Source organism: Tenrec ecaudatus, chromosome 3, assembly GCF_050624435.1.
Source record: "Tenrec ecaudatus isolate mTenEca1 chromosome 3, mTenEca1.hap1, whole genome shotgun sequence".
In the NCBI taxonomy this organism is placed as follows: domain Eukaryota; kingdom Metazoa; phylum Chordata; class Mammalia; order Afrosoricida; family Tenrecidae; genus Tenrec; species Tenrec ecaudatus.
This window is the reverse complement of record NC_134532.1, coordinates 220,062,182-220,079,690: the sequence shown is the minus strand read 5'-3', so window position 1 is coordinate 220,079,690 and position 17,509 is coordinate 220,062,182. Positions and strand designations below refer to the sequence as shown.

At 59.4% G+C, this 17,509-nt stretch overlaps 1 protein-coding gene across 1 annotated transcript in view; it reads right to left on the bottom strand.

The window, feature by feature from the left end:
- Positions 1-17,509, bottom strand: part of ABLIM2 (actin binding LIM protein family member 2) — a 63,797-nt gene that overhangs the window by 10,598 nt on the left and 35,690 nt on the right. The window contains exons 12-16 of the mRNA XM_075544652.1: positions 16,332-16,433; positions 15,928-15,981; positions 10,039-10,091; positions 7,558-7,696; positions 2,291-2,352 (exon numbers count right to left, since the gene is read on the bottom strand). Of these exons, the coding sequence (XP_075400767.1) occupies positions 2,291-2,352; positions 7,558-7,696; positions 10,039-10,091; positions 15,928-15,981; positions 16,332-16,433 (410 nt within the window). The remainder of the gene's footprint in view (positions 1-2,290; positions 2,353-7,557; positions 7,697-10,038; positions 10,092-15,927; positions 15,982-16,331; positions 16,434-17,509) is intronic.

The window sequence follows — 17,509 nt, the reverse complement described above, 5'->3', positions numbered from 1 at the left end:
ACCTGCGAGCAAGGGGATGTGCTTGGGCTTCGAGCTTCAGGCTTCGGTAAGGCCAGGTTGGCTCTCCTATGGCCTGGGCACCTCTCAGTGGGGACACGCTGCCCCCTAGTGCCCAGTTTCCGGCATGGCGGGGAGCCACACTCCCTGGCTGCAAGCCTAGGTCCTGGCCCTGTCTCTGGGGTGGTGGCCTGGGTCAGAGGAACCAACTAGGGGGGCCCTGGGGCCCATTCTCGTCTCCAAGTAAAGAGGTGATGTGAACGGTAAAATACTTGGCTGTCTCGGAGTGGCAGGTGGACAAGGCCAGGCCCACCTGCAGATGAGGCACAGGAGAGGCCTGCAGGCCTGCCTCTAAAAGCCCAGCCATTTAAGAGCCCAGAGACGGAGACACTGGGTAACCTTCCCAAAGAGCCAGCGAGTCCAGGCAGAGCTGGGATAGGACATGCAGGGCTGGGCGGAGCCTGAGGCGGGAGCAGCGAGGCTCCCAATCAGAAGTCTGGAAGCCCCAGCTTCGTCTCCTGTTAGCAAGACCGTTTTCACAGGTGGTTCTGGGAAGCCTGCCCTCACAGTTCCCCTCATGTGCCTATTTCACCGCGTTTGCCGCCTCTGCTAGTCAGAGGCCTCATGTACTTGCCACCGCCACTGTAACTGTTGTCTTGTTTATGGTCATGATTACAACCTCGGTTCTTGCTGTGTCGCTGTGGCCACCATCTCTCACTAGGTCCCCTGTCTGGTGCTAGAAGAGGCACCTAATAGAGCTTACCTGCCACACTTGGGTTGTATCCACAGTAGTGGTTACGCATTGGGCTGTGGTCCACATGCAGGTAGACAGTCCCCAACCCTCCCCCGGCGTGTGGGGGGTGCATGGGATGGGGCAGTGCTCTGTCCACAGGCACTCCCTGGAAGGTCCCACAGTGAAGGACAAGGCCTCAAGGTCTGGGTGGCACTGGGACTGGTGTTTGTCCACCCCCCGACCCACCCCTGCCCTGAGGCAGGAGGAGGATCCAGGCACACCCACATCTTAGAGAAACCAGAGGGTGGGTCAGCAGAGACAAAAGAACACCCCCAAACAGGGGTCAAAGTGCTTTTCCAAGCACCCACAAACTAAAACCTGCCCCATTGGCCCCACCTCATCTGACCAACACACAGCACCTGCTGCCCCACAGGCCTTACCCAGGGCAGGAAGCCCATGCTGAGCAGACAGCCTGTCCTCCTGAGCAGTCCCTGGGGGCGTTGATCCTCCAATCTGGGGGCTCAGCCCACAGCACGCCCAAGGGTCTTCATTGCTCGTGTCAGCAATGGAAAACACTTGGCTTTTCAAACCCTTGGGTTTAGGACCCAGGTTCTAAGCACAAAGTCGGCCGTTCAAACCCACGAGCTGGTCCAGGGGAGAGAGATGAGGCTGTCGGCCCCTGTAAAGACTGACAGCACGGGAATCCTGCACGGGCTCATTATAGGTCACAGCGGTCTCCCTGACGGTGGTGCAGTGGTCAGCTGATTCAGCAGAGGGTTTGAACCCAACAGCTGCCCCAAGGGGGTAAGATGAGGCAGGGGCCCTCTCTGGGGAGCCAGCTGAGCCCTGGGATGACGGACAAGAACCCCACTCTCTGGGGAGCTCTGGTCCCACTTCCAGAGCCATGTCTGCAGGGAGGGATTTGTCAGGAATCAGCTCTTGGGGCTCAGACACAGCACCCCAAAATTCAGAAACTCAGGGGGTGGGTGGGGTGGACCGCCAAACCAGACTGGGCCGAGGCAAGCCAGGGGAGGGCCTGTGTGTGCCCAGGCCCCAGGGGCAGCCTCTCTGGCCTGCCTGGTCCCCTGGACATGCACTGTGCTCTGGGAGGTCTCTCCACCCTCCTTCTGTGCCCATGGGAGCTGGCGCTGGGTGAGGGAGACCTAAGAAGAGCACATTGAAGGCCCGTGGACTGCCCAGTGACCGTCACAAAATGGCAGCTGAAGTGCTTCTAGAAGCAGGGGTGGGGAGATGGTCTCATGTGCTCGGACAGGCTGTCAGGGGAGAGGCACCCTGGTGATGTAGAGAGCAGTGCCCCTGGCTCTGCTTACCTCTGCCTGCACAGAGCAGAGGTGGTGACAGCCCTGGGTGGGTGGGCAGTGGGGGTCCCATGCCTGCTGCTCTGGCTACATGGTCAGGAAGACCTGGGCTCTAGTGCACAGACCTTGGTGATGGTTGGTGGCATGCCCCTGCTCCTGGCTGTGTGGTCAGGAAGCTGAAGAGCTCCCACCCACCCCCACCTCCCGAGGAGTGTTAGCACGTTCCAGGGGCAGTACCTACCTGGTGGTCCAGGCCATTCTTCCCATGCCGAGGGAGGGAGTCAGACTGGGAATAGAGGGACCCTGAAACAGACACAGTACAGATGGTCACGCCAAGGCAGGTGGCACACAGGAGGGGGCCAAGGACAGGCGGGTGACTGCAACCGAGGCAGGTGGGGCCTGGGGCAGGTGACACTGGAGCAATGGAAGAGTGTGTTCCCTCCTCAGCTGTGGCCCCTGGTGCTGCCTGTGGACAACGTCCCCTGGGGGCGGAGGGGTGACTGCCTCAACCTAGCCCATTGTTCAGAATTTCCCCCCCCACACACACACACCCTCAGGTCCTTGTGTTCAGGGACACACTGAGGGCCATGGCATCATCTATATCCAGGCCAAGCCTCCACCCTTTTCTGGACAGGCCCAGAGTTGGGGGGGGGGGGAAGTGGCAGTTTCATGCTGGTAATGAGAGGTTCTGACTCCGGCCCAGACAACAGATTCCAGTCTGGGAGCCAGTGGGCTGCAGGCCACTCTGAGTGCACACTGCAGACACTCCCACCTGCTCGAGTCTGAAACCAGCAGATGTCCCGCCTCACCCCTGCCCTTGCAACCAATGGGGAAGCTTCTGGAAACCGTGCCACACAGCCATCACCTACTAGAACCAAGCAAGGTTCTGCCACGGCAGGAGGATCTTCCCCACTTCCTCCTCCATGGTCACACCAGAGGGCTTTACACACTCGTCGACCTCAGACCCTTCTCACTGCCTCCCGTCCACGCTGACTGGCAGCACCCCATGGGACAGCAGAGTGGCCCAGGGCCTCCAGGGCCGCCAGCCTTCACAGGAGCAGGAGGCCTCGCTTTCCCCTTTGGAGCAGCTGGTGCCTCGAACTGCTGGCCTTGTGGGAAGCAGCCCTGCGTGTTCCCATTGCCCCGTCAGGTCTGCCCTGAAGGGCAGGGCAGCTGAGTGGGTGGGCTCCTACCCAAGCCTTCCTCTAAGAGCACTTCCTCTCCATTTGGGGCTCTTCCTCCGCCTGTTCTCTAAGGCTGGGCCTGCCAGTGGCCAGGTGGTCTCTCGTTGATTTGTCTGAGGATGTGATTGCTGCCCCCCCTCCGTCCCTCCTGGGTCTCCCTACAGCACGTGGTCCCTTCATCCCACTTCCCTCTGACTTCCACTGTTCCTGGGGATAAATATGCTGTCGCTCATTGTGGAATCCACCTATTGGTCCTGCGTCCCTCCTGTCTGGCTGTCTCAGGATGTCCTCTTTGTCGTTAGTGCCTGACCTTCATCATGAGGTGTCCCAGCAGGGATTTCTTTGGGTTCACCCAATTGGGGGCTTCTTCAGCTCACTGAGATGGTAGGTTCTTGTGTTTCCACCAGACGTTCAGGCAGTATTTCACAAACGACTCTTTGATCTCCACAGACGCTGCCCCATGGGTCCCTGACGGTCCCCCTGCCCCCGGCCCTCCTCTCCCCATCTTCTCTCTTTTGTTAAGATCGAATCATTTCTACGGCTCTAGCGTCAAACTCACTGATCATAGTCCCCCAGCTGTGCTGCTCTGGAACCTGTGTGGTGACTTTAAAACCTCGATGATGGTGTTTTTCAGACGTTGATATCTTGAACATTGTTTGGTGACTGTACGTTGACTCGTAGACTCATTCACATTCGATTCCTGTGCGTGTGCGTGTGTGTGCGCATGTGCCTTCTATTTCTTCGGTGAGATTTTATGTAGATATTTTCCCACTTGCTCCAGGATATTTGCGAGTCTTTGCTGGAGCACTCTGCTAAGGGCTCTTTAAACACCCTGTCCAGCAACCCCAACAGCAGGCTCATATCCAGGCTGGTGTGGTGGTCGGTCCTCAGTTAAGCTATTCTCTTGGTTCTCAGGATGGCGGTTGGGTTTTTAAAGGGTCGTTTTTAAAGCGACAGGAGAGCAGGCCCCCAGGCTCCCATCCAAACCAATCACAAGGACGTCCTCTTGAGGAAAGGTCAGCGAGCAGTGGGTTCTCAAGTTCCCAAGTAGTCTCCATGTATACTTGGGGCTGAGAACCACTGGCTGTAAGGTCTCTGCACATGACCTTCACAAGCCAGTAGAAAGCATTAGCCCATTTTACAGACAGGGAAGCTGAGGGTCAGGGTCCAATGATTACAACCCAGAGGGACTGACCCCACCAGATTCCAACAGTTGAGCCCCAGAGCACGCTTCCTCAGGCTGGTGGCCTCCGAGGAGTCAACATGGCACATGGACTCAGACAGTGTTCAAGTGTGACCCCCCTCCCCCCACCCTCCACAGCCCCAGAGCACGCTTCCTTGGGCTGGTGGCCTTTGAGGAGTCGACATGGCACATGGACTCAGACAGTGTTCAAGTGTGATCCCCCCTCCCCCCTCACAGCAGGCAGGCTGGAGAAGGCCTGGGGCAGGCCGAGGGCCACCCTGGGCTTCAGTGTGGTGAGGTGGACCCAGGAGCTTGACCCTGTGATGGGGGTCCACTGCCCCTGGCACTGTCCTGAGAATGGCTGGGTTACATGGACCACCCGAGGGTCTGCACTGAGAATGGCCTGGGGACCCACCTGGTGACTGGCCACGATGCAGGGACAGGGACCCCAAGCACAGAGACTCCGAGAACCCTCATGCAGGACAGAACCTGTCCTGGGGGAGGGTGTGCATCCCCATGGAGTTAAGGGGTGTCCTGAGTCCTACTACATCATGCTCCAGGGCTGCAGTGGCTGAGAGGCTTTGCCTCAGGAGCCACAGTCTGCCGTGGCAGCCGGTTCCTGGGCTAAGCAGAGGGAGAGAGTGCGGCCAGAGTGGGGACCGGGGCGGGGGGGCATGGTAGGCTGGCCACAAAGATGTGGGGCCATCAAGTCTGAGTGCCCTTCCAGAGAGCAAGCCCTTCAGAGCCCCCTTCCTGCCCAGTGTGGGCTCACACCTTCTTGTTCATCACATGGTGGCCCTGGAGTGGTTTCCAGATGACCACAGCCGATCTTGGCCCCGCCCCCCGTCGGTGCTGACCAGAGGGATCATGTGTACAATACGGCTAAACACCAGCCATCCTTCTGGTTGTTCTTCTTTTTGAGCCCTGGTGGCAGCCACTTCGTGAGTCCACCCATCTCATCTGGGGCCTCCCTCTCCTGCACTGTCCCTCCACTTGACCAAGTCTGGTGTCCTTCTCCAGTGACTGGTCTCTCCTGACCACAGGAGACCAAGTCTTGCTGTCCTTGCCCTTAGGGAGCCCTCTGGCTGGACTTCTTCCTATAGTTTGGTCTGTTCTTGGGGCTGTCCATGGAGCTTCGATGAGCTTCTCCAGTGCTGCAGTTCAGACACATCAGTTCTTCTGTGATCTCCTTATTCAGTGTCCAAGTGTCCCCTGTAAAGGACGCAGTAAGAACGCCGGGGCTGGGTCCGGCGCACCTTAGTCCTCAAAGTACCTCCCCACCTCCACAGCAGCACATGTACTGGGCCCTGGGAAGGGCCTGTGTCTTCAGGGAGATCTGCGTCCTTTCCAGAAGCCGCAGGATCCTCTGGCCATGCCCCAGGCCACCAAGGGGGTTTATTAGGCTAGTATACCTCTGACAGTCCAGGAAGGGTCACCAAGAAAGCGGACAGAACTGGGAGGGCCTGAAACATGAGGCGCAGAGCCACTGGCCTCTCTCCAGGTCCAGGCAGGACAGACCACCTGGCACACGTCCCTGGGGGCAGCAGTGAGCCCAGGTCCTGCCTCTTCTTATCACAGAAATTATCAACCCCACCCGAGTGGAGAGGGGAATCACTTCTACCACCTGGTACGCATACCGTGCAAATCACACCCCACGGACACCAGGTGGGGACAGAAAAGGGCAGTGTAGAATGCAGCAAACACTGCTGGTCTGAGAATATTTCTCTCCGGGAGGCCCTGCCCGGCTGAGAACTGCCAAGACATGGGTAGAGAGGCCACACTGCTTGAGTTGTCTGGCTCCCCTGCTGGGAGCTAGAGACTGAACCCCACCTATCAGGGCCCATCACCCACTTAGTGCCCTGCCCAGCACCAGCCAATACTCAATAGATAAGGCGGAAGAACGGATGGATGATCAAGCGAGGCACTCAGACTTGGTGAGATGTACTGATGGTGTCATGAGCAAGGTAAGGCTGGTGCCACGGCGGGGGGTGGGGGTGGGCACCCGAATGGTGCTGTGACAGGACCCTTGGTGAGACCCAGCAGGGTCCAGAAGCTCTGCCTTGCTGCAGGTCCAGGGGAGGGCGTGGATGGGCAGGGAGATGGCAGAGGACACCCCTAGCTCACCACTCCCAGCACCTCTGCCTGTGGCCCCCGGGGTCCTCTAGTCATCTCTGTGTCCCCACGGCACCAAGCCCAGCACCTGCCACAGAGTGGATGCTCAGCAAATACACCTTAAATCCAATGTGTCCCCACCAGATGCACCTTTCCTGAGTGCCCACGGGGCCAAGGGTCATGTCGTACCCTTGTGCTGTGGTGACGGGATGACATCACCAGGTGCAGTGAGTGGGGCCACCGCCACCTGCTCTGTTTCTCAGCAGTGTTGGACATGTCACACTCCGAGAGCTTCCACAACCGGCCCTCCCATGGGGGAGAGGGTCAGCTTCTGCCAGTCCGCGAGTCACGGACCACCATGGAGGGAAGGGCAGGCGAGGGTGAGGGGGCGCTGTTTACTGAGTATCCGCTACTGGCCAGGCCGGGCAGCAGGGTGTGGAGCTGAGCTCCCCCCTCTGAGACAACAAATGCCCCAACCAGGCCCCCAGGCCCCCTCACTGGCCGGCCAGCAATAACACCGTTGGTCTGTCCCCTGTGTCCAACCCTCCGGCCCCCCGACCCCCAGCTAAGCCTCCAGTTTTGCCCATAGATGGGCCCCATGCGCCACCGAGATGTGCAAGCCTGCTTGCAGGAGAAGCTGTGTTACCAAGTCCTGGGCGGTAACGGCACCAACCCTTTATCGCTGCTGGAAACACACAGGGTACCTGACCGTCCGCCGTATGCTGTTTGACAACGACATCCTCAGTCTTCACAGTGCTCCGGAAGGGAGGCGACCAAGAAACTGGCTTTCTCCCCTATGATCCCCACCCGCCCACTGGAGTGAGGGAGCCGGGGGCTCTAGGTCTAGCTAGGCTCCAGGGGACCAGCTGGTGGGCCGGAGGAGAGTAGCAAGGAGCCCCTATGGGCTGAGGTGGGCCCAGGATCCAGTTGGGTATGTTGTCACTGGGTCGCCCATCCCCTCGCTCGCTCGCTGGGGTGGTGGGGCCATTTGGACCGGACCTGGGCTCCGTGTTCATAAGAACCACTCACGTGAGCAGAGGCTGAGGCTCGGTGCATTCTGGGGCAGGTCTCTGTCTGGCCCACTGCTGAGGGACAGGGAGCAGCTGTCCAAGTCAGGGGAGTTCGTCCTGGTGTCCATGTCCCCCCTGAGGATCAGCCAGCTGGGCTTCTGCAGAGGAGACACATGTGCCCAGTGGGTCAGAGGTCCTACTGGGGACACCACCCAGGCCTGCTAGACCACAAGCTGGCCCGAGATGGAGAGCCCACTGTGCATTGAGCGAGGGGGTGTCCCTGGCATCCGAGGGTGCGGGGGTGCCACCCTGCTTGATAGAGGCCCAATGGGGTAGTCAAAGTGAGGTCAGCAGGACCGGCCAGGATGCTGCCCCACTTCCTGTTCCCCTCAGAGACCAGAGAATCCGCTTGCTCCCTCCCTCAGTGCCTCCCGGCTAATGCTGACCCATAGTGACCCCGTGGGACAGGGCAGAACTGCCCCAGGGGGTTCCAGGACTGTCGGTCTTTATGGGAGTAGAAAGCCCCATCTTTCTCCCAAAGAGCCGCTGGTGGTTTTGAACTGCTGGCGTTGTGGTGAGCAGCCCAATGTGAGCAAGCCCTAGGGAGCCCAGATCTGTTTCGCTGCCCCTCCCAGCCCCCCACTTGAGATGTTGTGACCCTCGTGATGGCCTGTGGTCACAAGGCTCTCTACGGTGGCTGGTTTTCAGGGTGGGTCTCCAGGCCTTTCTTCCTAGTCCCTCTGGTCCTGAAGTTCTACTGGGCCTCCTTAGCATTGCATGGGCAGACAGGTGGCAGCTTCAAGCCAGGATCCCAGGCGAGACCAGATGACAGACCCCCCACCTCCCCAGTCCCTCATAGCTCTGCCGGGAAGCAGCCCTGGATGCAGTGCATTCACACAGATGCAAGCTTGCACCGGTTACTGGACAGGGGTCACGTCCAAGGTAGCTTCCAGAACAGGGGTGTCCTGGAGCTGCAGGCAAGCCTTCCAGCCCTCTCTGGAATGCTGCAAGTTCAAATCTGCCTGCAGGCACTTCAGAAGACAAGTTTGGCTGTCCAGTTCTGAACCATCAGCCATTGAGAATCTACAGGGTGGAGTTCTGCTCTGGTCCCCCGGAGTAGGTAGGGGGCTTCGTGAGTCTGCAGCTGTTCAGTCGGGGCAGGGTGACTCTGGGGAGAATCCCTGTCTTCCATGCGGCAGAGAGACCTGGTCTGCGCCCAGCCAGGGTTCTTCACGTACAGCCACTGACAGCCTGTGGGTGTCCATGTGGCTGTGAAGAGGTCTCAGTGGGGCAAAGCATGGGGGACAGTGTGGTGGATGAGGGGCACAGCTCTCCTCGGACACTCGGAGTCACTGTATGTCTGATTAAAGGTGACTGACTGTCACTGTTCCTAGAACAGGTGTCATAAGCCCTGGGTGTCAGCACATGGAGCAGATGCTGCAGGTGATGGTGGCTGTGGCCATAGTCAAGTCAAAAGGCCGATGGCTGGAGGTTGGGCTGATGATAGATGGATGGAGAGATGGGTGATCAATGGATGAATGGGCAGTGAGCAGAGGAATAACAGGTGGAAGGTGGGTGGGTGGATGGAAGGATGGCTGGGTGGATGGATGGATACTGGATGGATGGGTGGATGATAGATGGATAGGTGGATGGATCCTGGATGGGTGGAAGGATGGATGGACGAGTTCATGGATGAATGGATGGATGGGTGGGTGGATGGATGGATGAGTGGATGGATGAGTGGGTGGATGAATATATATGTATGATGGGTGGATGGAAGGATGATGGATAGGTGGGTGGATGGATACTGGATGGATGGATGATGGATGGATAGGTGGATGGGTATTGGATGGGTGGATGGATAAATGGATGGATGGGTGGGTGGATGGATGAATGGATAGATGGATGGATGCATGCATGCTTGGATGAGTGAGTGGATGGATGGGTGAATCAGTAGATGGATGGATGAGTGGATGGATGAATGGATGGATGATTGGATGGGTGGATGGATGGATGAGTGGGTGGGTGGGTGGATGGATGGGTGGGTGGATGAATGCTGGCTGATGGGTAGAGGAGTAGATGGATGGGTGGATGGATGAGTGGATGGATGGATGGATGGATGGATGGATGAGTGGATGGATGGATGGATGAGTGGATGGATGGATGGATGAGTGGATGGATGGATGAGTGGATGGATGGATGGATGAGTGGATGGATGAATGGGTGGATGCTGGCTGATGGGTGGATGAGTGGATGGATGGATGGATGGGTGGATGCTGGCTGATGGGTGGATGGATAGATGGATGGGTGGATGAATACTGGATGGATGAATGGATGGGTGGAGTGGATGGGTGAGTGGACAGATGGATGGATGGGTGGTTGCTGGCTCATGGGTGGTGTAGGATGGATGGAGCCAGGAGGAGCAGACTCAAGAGAATAGAGCCTGAAGAGTCACCCAGAGGCACCCACCACCCCAGTGAGATCTGCCCATCATCACTACCTTCCGGAGGTCCTGGTCGAGACTTTCATCTTCCCCGTCCAGTCGCCTGGTCCCTGAAAGGGAAAGCCTGACTATAGCAGGGCCACCTGCCCGAGGCTTTCAGACCCCCCAGCCTCCTCTTCCCAAGACAGGAGTGGGGGGACCAGGCAGAAGAGTGAGTTCCCTGGGCAACACACCTGGGAGGGGCTCTTGTACCTTAAACCCTTCCTAAAATCATACACAGGGCCACCACATAGACCCCCAGCAAAGTAGACCCCATCCACCCTACCCCCGCTGCTGAGAAACATTTTCCAATGCAGTCAATGGACCCTGTTCACAAACACACATCCCACCGTCTGGTCAGACATCATAGAGGCCCCCACCCACATGACGCCGGGCTGGGACCTCAGGTGCAGGACAGCAGGCTCCGCCCGGCCAGGTGGAGGATCAGGAAGGGGAAGGGCCCTGCCCATGGAGAGGGGAGGCAGAGGTGGTCACTAAACCTGGGCCATCTCACCTTGAGGCCCTTCCTTTCTGTGCTGCACCCCGCTTCCTGCCACTTGCAGGACACAGAGCCCGTCAAGCTGTGGATGAGCCTTGCTGCTGGGCACTGACCAGGAGCAGAGCAGGTGAAGAACACACTCCAATGGAACTGGCCAGCCTCAGCCTGCCAGGCCCAGTGTGTGACCCCAGGAGACTCCTCACAGGGCAGGGGACGTGAAGACCAACCAAGAGTGACCAGGAGGGAAAGACTGGCCTTTCTCAGTCATCTCAGGTCAGTGCAGCCTGCCTGGTGCCCCCAGGGCTCGGACCTGATTGCATGCACCCAGTGAGGATGCAGAAGCCCACGGGGTCTCTGCACACACAGAGTGGGGACTCTTACCTGCAGTGGGTGGGGTGCTGAGACCTCGCAGCCCTCTCGAGCACCCTGCCTCCTGAGCCACCAGGGACAGGATGGACACCAGGCCTGAGAGCTTGGATATGGGGGACTGGGCTACCAGACCTTGATGTGGAGCCAGAAGGAAGACTGAGCAGGGGCTCTCGGGGACAGACACTCAGGGGCTACCTCCACCTCCACCCCCCCCCCCAGGATGGCTTCTTCTGCTCTCTCCATGCCCCATGGGGGCTCTGGGGCATGACCTGTGCTGTCCGCTGCCCAGACACTGGCCAGCGATTGCCAGCAAAGCCCATGAGGGTCAATGTGGCTGTGTCTCTGTGGCAGTGAGGTCAGCAGCTATGTGGAATGCCAGGACCACTGCCCCACTCCACCCCATCACACCCCAAGCGTGGCTCTGAGGACCCAGTCTTCTGGGAGCTTCTAGAATGGCTGTCCTGAGGAAGCCCCAGGGCTGGAGCAGGGGTCAGCCTCAGACATTGCGAACACAGCACTATGGGGTAGGCACTGGGGACCTGGGGTCCCAGCCCTTGGAGTCCAGGGTCAGGGCACACAGTCTGGTGGTGGGCCCCGGGGCCCTCAGCTGAAGTCTGACTACTTTTCCTCGGCAGAAGCTACCAGGCCCACCAAGCCCAGAGTTCAATCTCAAACCAAGAGCACCGGCAGCTGCAGGGCACACAGGCTCCGGTTCCCAGCCTGAACCATGACTCCCCAGACTGGTTTCCTCAACAGGGCGGAGCCACAGATCCCTAACTGTGAACCGGTGAAGGGATCCCCTTCCCCCGCTGTGAGCATCACACAGGAGGACACCTGTGAATAAGGTAATGAGGCAAAGGGCTCTGTGGTGGGTTTAGGGACCAGGGGGACAAATCAGGCAGACACTGAGGCCAGTCTGAGGCTTGCTGATCTGAGGTGAAGACTACTGAGTCTAGGTGACCAGAGAAGACCGCCGCTTCTCTGAGCCCTAGGATGTATGTCCCATGGGGACCCTCCATTAGAAGCATCCAGATAAAGTGAGGGCCTCTGAGCTGTCTACCTCTCCCCCATCCCCAACTCCACCTGCCAGTCCCCTCCTATCTGGACACCCACCTCAAACAGGACCCGCTATCTGCCAGGCACACATTTCAGACCCTCATTCACCACCCACTCAAGTGACCATCCACCCAACCACACATTTACCTATCATATCCATCCATCCATCCATCCATCCATCCATCCATCCATCCATCCATCCACCAGCCCACCTATCCATTCCCCCACCCACCAATCCAGCCACCCACCTATGCATCCACCTGCCCACTCACCCCTCCACCCACCCATCCATCCACCCACCTACTCATCCATACACCTGTCCAACAACCCATCCATCCACCAACCCACATATCCACCCACCCATCCATCAACCCATCCATCCATCCACCTATCCATTCACTCATCCACCCACCCACCCACCCATCCATCACCACCCATTCATCCATCCATCCACCCACTCACACACACCCATCTATTCACTGATCCATCCATCTACCCACCTATCCATCCATCCATCCATCCATCCATCCATCCATCCATCCATCCAATCTATCCATCCACCCATCTACCTATCAATCCATCCATCTACCCTCTTATTCACTATCTATACATCCACTATCTATCTATCCATCCACCCATCCATCTACTCACCCATGCATCCATTCACCCACCTGCCCATACAACTATGTACCCACCCATCCATTCACTTATCCACCCACCGATCCATCCATCCATCCACCCACCTATCCAGCACCCATCCATGAACTGATCCATTCATCCACCCACCCATTGACCTATCCACCCACCCACCCACCCACCCACCCATCCATCCATCCACCCATGCACCTATCCACCCACCCACCCACTCACCCATCCATCCACTCACCCACCTATCCATCCATCCACCCACCCACCCACTCACCCATCCATCCACCCATCCATCCATTCACCCACCCACTCATCCACCTGTCCAGCCACCCATCCATCTACCCACCCACCCACCCACCTATCCATTTACTCACCCACCTATCCACCCATCCATCCACCCACCCACCAACCCACCCACCCACCCATCCATCCACCTATCTATCCACCCACCTGTCTACCTTTCACCCATCTATCCATCTATCCACTCACCAATCCATTCACCCACCCACCCATCCACTTTCACCCACCCATCCATCCACCCATTCACCCACCCACCCACACATCTATTACTCACCCACCTATTCATCCATCTATCCATCCATCCATCCATCCATCCATACATCCATCCACCCACCTATCCAGCCACCCACCCATCCATTCACTGATCCATCCACCCACCTACCCATCCATCCACTCACCCACCTATCCAGGCAACCATCAACCTACTCATCCATCCATCTATCCACTCACACACCCACCTATCCACCTATCTATCCACCCACCCTTCCACCTATCCATCATCATCCATCTACCCATTTCTTCCTCCTTCCTTCTATCCATTCATCCACCTATCCATCCCCCATCACTCCCTTTATCCATCCATCCATCCATCCACCCTTCACTCCTTCCCTTTGCCTTTTGCCAAATCTGTGTCCATGCAGCTTTTTATCCCCCTGCTCCATCCTCAGCCACTGTCATCCCCTAATCCACCCTTCCCAAGGGCCTGGTGTGCAGTCATGCTTTAGGCTGGTGGGGGGAGAAGGGGGGTGGCAGATGGGTGGAGTCAGCATCACAGCAGGGCTCCCGTGGGGGAGCAGAGTCTCAGAGAGGTGTGGATGAACACAACCCGTGGGGACACCCCTACATCCTGACTTGAGCTGTCACTGGCCGAGCTAGGCCCCACGAACAGAGGCCCAGAGCTGCAGGTACAGATGGCCAGAGCTGGGGCCCATTGTGGCCAGTTCCACACCATGGCTTGGCCTGTGGCTTGAACCTCATCTGCAGACTGCAAATGCCTCCTGGGCCGGGACCTGCTCTGGAGGTGCTGAGAGGGGCCTGCACACACAGGGGCAGAGGACGGTGGGAAGCCCACATCCCCTAAGGATCCCCAAAGGCTCCTGGGAACTCCACTAGTCTCCAGGGCTGGGGAGTGCTGGCTAGCTCAAGGCCAGTGGTCAGCTCGTCACTGTCCCTCCTGAGGCCTCGGTCCCGCATGGGAGGTGCACTCACCCCTGCTCCATCTACGGGCTGGGAACTGGCCACTCCCGACAGGCACATGCAGGGGCCAGGAAGGAGCCCAGGAGCCCGGCCTCATCCCTTAGCTGTCCCCACTGCCCCCGGAGCAGACTCAGCTCTGCACCCTGATGGAGCCCCATCCCTCTGGGAGAAAACACCCCAAGTGTAGCCATTTTCTCTCAACTGCCCAGCAGCCCAGCATCTGGTCAGAGCAGCTCCGCCCCCTCTGCTCCCCCTGCCCTGCAGTCCTGACTACTTCTTATCTGTTGATGTGTGTGTGTGTGTGTGGGGGGGGTTCTATGCCTTCTCTCCCCACTTTTCCTGTTGTCACCTCCCTCCCTAAGGCTGGGGGTGTGGCCGTGGGGGTGTGGTCTCAGGGAGGAGGTGTGGCTAGACAGCCACACCAGAAAGGTGGTCACCGAGCCTAAACTACTGCAGGGCCCCTGCCCAGCTGGCTGCTGGGGGGCTGGTGTCTTTCTTGCTGGGCCAGAGTTGGGGGTGAGGACACCCCGTGGTTGCCTCTCCAGTGACCCCAGAAGGTCCGTCCCTTGTGCGCACCGCTGGTCAATTCTCCTGGCAGGTCTCCACTGGTACCTGGCCGGCCCTCAAGGCAGTCCATATCCCAGGCCCAGCCAATCCCCGGTGGGCCCTGAGGCACCCTCTGCACAGTGCCCAGAGGTGGGCAGAACTCCTGGGTCTGGTGAGGACTCCAAAACTGTCTGTCTTTACAGAATCCAAGGGCCTGCTCTTTCTCCCAGAGTGGCTGGGGGGTTTGAACTGCCAACCTTGTGAGCAGCCTGACTACGAGCCCTCTGCCCCACAAGGCTCCCTATGAGTGGGTGCTTGAGGCGCATGCTGCCACTGTAAAACCACCAGTTCTGACCCACCTTCAGCCCACAGGCCACCAGACCTTTCCCCCGCACACCTTGGGGCAGGTCAAGCCCCAGCTCTTCTGTCAGATGTGAAACCCTAATCAGGGCTGCCGGGGGATCTCCTCCCACCCGTGCTACAGATCAGGAAACAGAGGCTCAGGACCTGCTGCAGCCTCAAATGCCAGGAGCCCGAGAAGGGGTGGAGACCTACACCCCTTCTGCACCTGTGCACCTGCCCAGGTTGGTGGTCACCTCGGTGAAGGAAGTCAGAGGGCCAGAGATGCCCATGCTGAGGACCAGCCCCAGGCCCTGGTGCAAGGCGCCCTTCTCACTGAGGACCAGGCCACTGGTGTGTGCAGAGCCACCCCAAGCAACGAGCCCCTCCATTCCTCAAGGGCCATGCCTGCGGCAGATGGGACCACAGATACCCAGCCTGATGCCCTGGGTGATGCTGCCCGGCTGCTCCTCTCAGGTCCAGTCCTCCCTGCTGGGGAGCCCCTGGGTCCTGGCATTGGGCCTGCGCCAAGGCACGCAACCCTGGCTCACAGCTGGCCTCACTCAGAAGGGCATCCCTTCCCCAAATCCAGTCACCCTGGAAAGGCCCCATGTGTCAGAGCAGACCTGGGGTCTCCTCAGAGACCCCTCCTCCGGGCCTTCCCAGGCTTTTCCTCCGAGGTCCTTGATGGACTGGACCCCCGCAGCAGCCAAGCCTCGCTGGGTGCAGTGTTCTGGGCTCCCTTTTCCCCACCTCAGGGAGCCCCAGACAGCCCCCCAGAGCAGGAGTGGGGGTGGCTGCCGCTGCCAGGCCCCCTGGAAACCCCCTGCTAGGGGTACATCATCTGCAGGCTCCCCAGGCGTGGGGGTGCAGTCCCCTCAAGGGCCAGGGGTATTGAGGAGAAATGGGAGCGCCCCCCCTCGAGGCCAATTCCTCTGCCCCACCCCCCGTACCAGACTGCCGATAGATGGGGGGCTTCCGGTAGAGGTTGTCTTTGACGCCGGTGTCTGGGGAGGAGAAGGAGAGAGAGTGGAGAACAAGGTGAGCCAGTCTCCCTCATCACAGCCGGCCACTGGTCTCTGCCCTACACAGGCCAGGACCCTCCCCAGGTGCCCAACCACCGAGGAAGAGGAGAGCAGGCCAGAGGGGCCTCGGGACTCCAGAATGAGGGTCGATCCCGCTGCTCTGAGGACAGATACACAAGGGTCAGAGTCCCAATAGGAGCTTGGGGTGGGGGATTGGAGTGGGCGCAAGTCCACTGGGATAAGCTTCGAGTATCGGGGTTTGGGGGGAGCAGCCAGAGGTTTCGGGAGGCTCGAGGCAAGGCAGGTGCAGGGCAGGGGGCATGGGGCCCTACCTGGGACATGGAAGTGGCGAGGAGCCTGCTGGTAGGTGGACGGGGGCGGCCGGCTGTCGGACGGCCCAGAGAAGCTGGGGGTGCTGCGGCCGCTCTCGCTGCCTGCAGACGGTCAGGAGCAGGGTGCGGGGGTGGGAAGAGGGTTGGCAGGTGGGGGGGGGAGTATGTCAGGCAGGGCCCCCCCCACCCTGACCCCGATTGCTAATCCAACCCTTGCCCCAGGGCACAGAGGGTTGGCTGGGGTCCTGGTCAGCACACAGGTGGCCCCGGCTCCCTGGCGGTGAGACCCTACCCCGGGGCATACACCCACCTGCTCCCATACCCGCTGTGGCCTCCCTGACAGTGGTCCCTGCCTCGGGGCACACACCAGGCCTGCCCCCCATAGGTGGTGTTTGGATCCGGCAGGTAGCACATTCACCCAGACTCCGGCTTCCCTTCCTAGCCCCCAGTTCCTATGAATCCACCGTGACTCACGGCCCCTGCCCACAGCCCTGTGGGCATTAGGGTGGACTGCACTCTGCACGGCATCTGGCAGCTGATCTTCGGAGGCCAGTCCTCAGGCCTTTCTTCCGAGCCCAGTCTGGGTGGACTTGACCCCGCCTCTCAGTCAGCAGCTGGGCCTCACTGAGTGCTGCTCCCAGGGGCTCCCTTCTGCCCTCCTTCCCAGAAAGCCCCCAGCCAGTCCTTGGGAACAGGTGCGTGGCTGGGCGGGCTGGCCCTGGGTCCTGGGAAGTGTGCAGATGCAGCTGGGGTGCAGTGTGCCCAGGGCCGGGGCCTGGAGGGGGAGCGGAGCTGGAGCATCCTCACAGTACAGAGTCAGACACTTGGCTGGCACCCCTGAGTCATCTCTTCTAAGGCCAGGTCCCGTGTGCACTCATGTTTGTGTCCCTGAGGCCGATAGACCCTTCAGGCTGCTGGCCACTGCCCCCGCACCCCTTTGCTCCCCGGTTATTGCTCCCCGAACACGCTGGTGCGATCCGCTCCCACCTGACGCACTTCATGGCTCTAGTGGTTCCCTCGCTGGGGTCACACTCTGCTTCGGGGGAGGGTCACCACTCAGACAGCGGGACTCGGCCCTGTTGAGGTCAGAGCTCAGTGCCCACTGCGCTGAGTGTGGCCCCTCGGTGGCTGGGGGACCGCATCCACATGCCACCTCAGAGTGGGTGTGTCATTGTTCG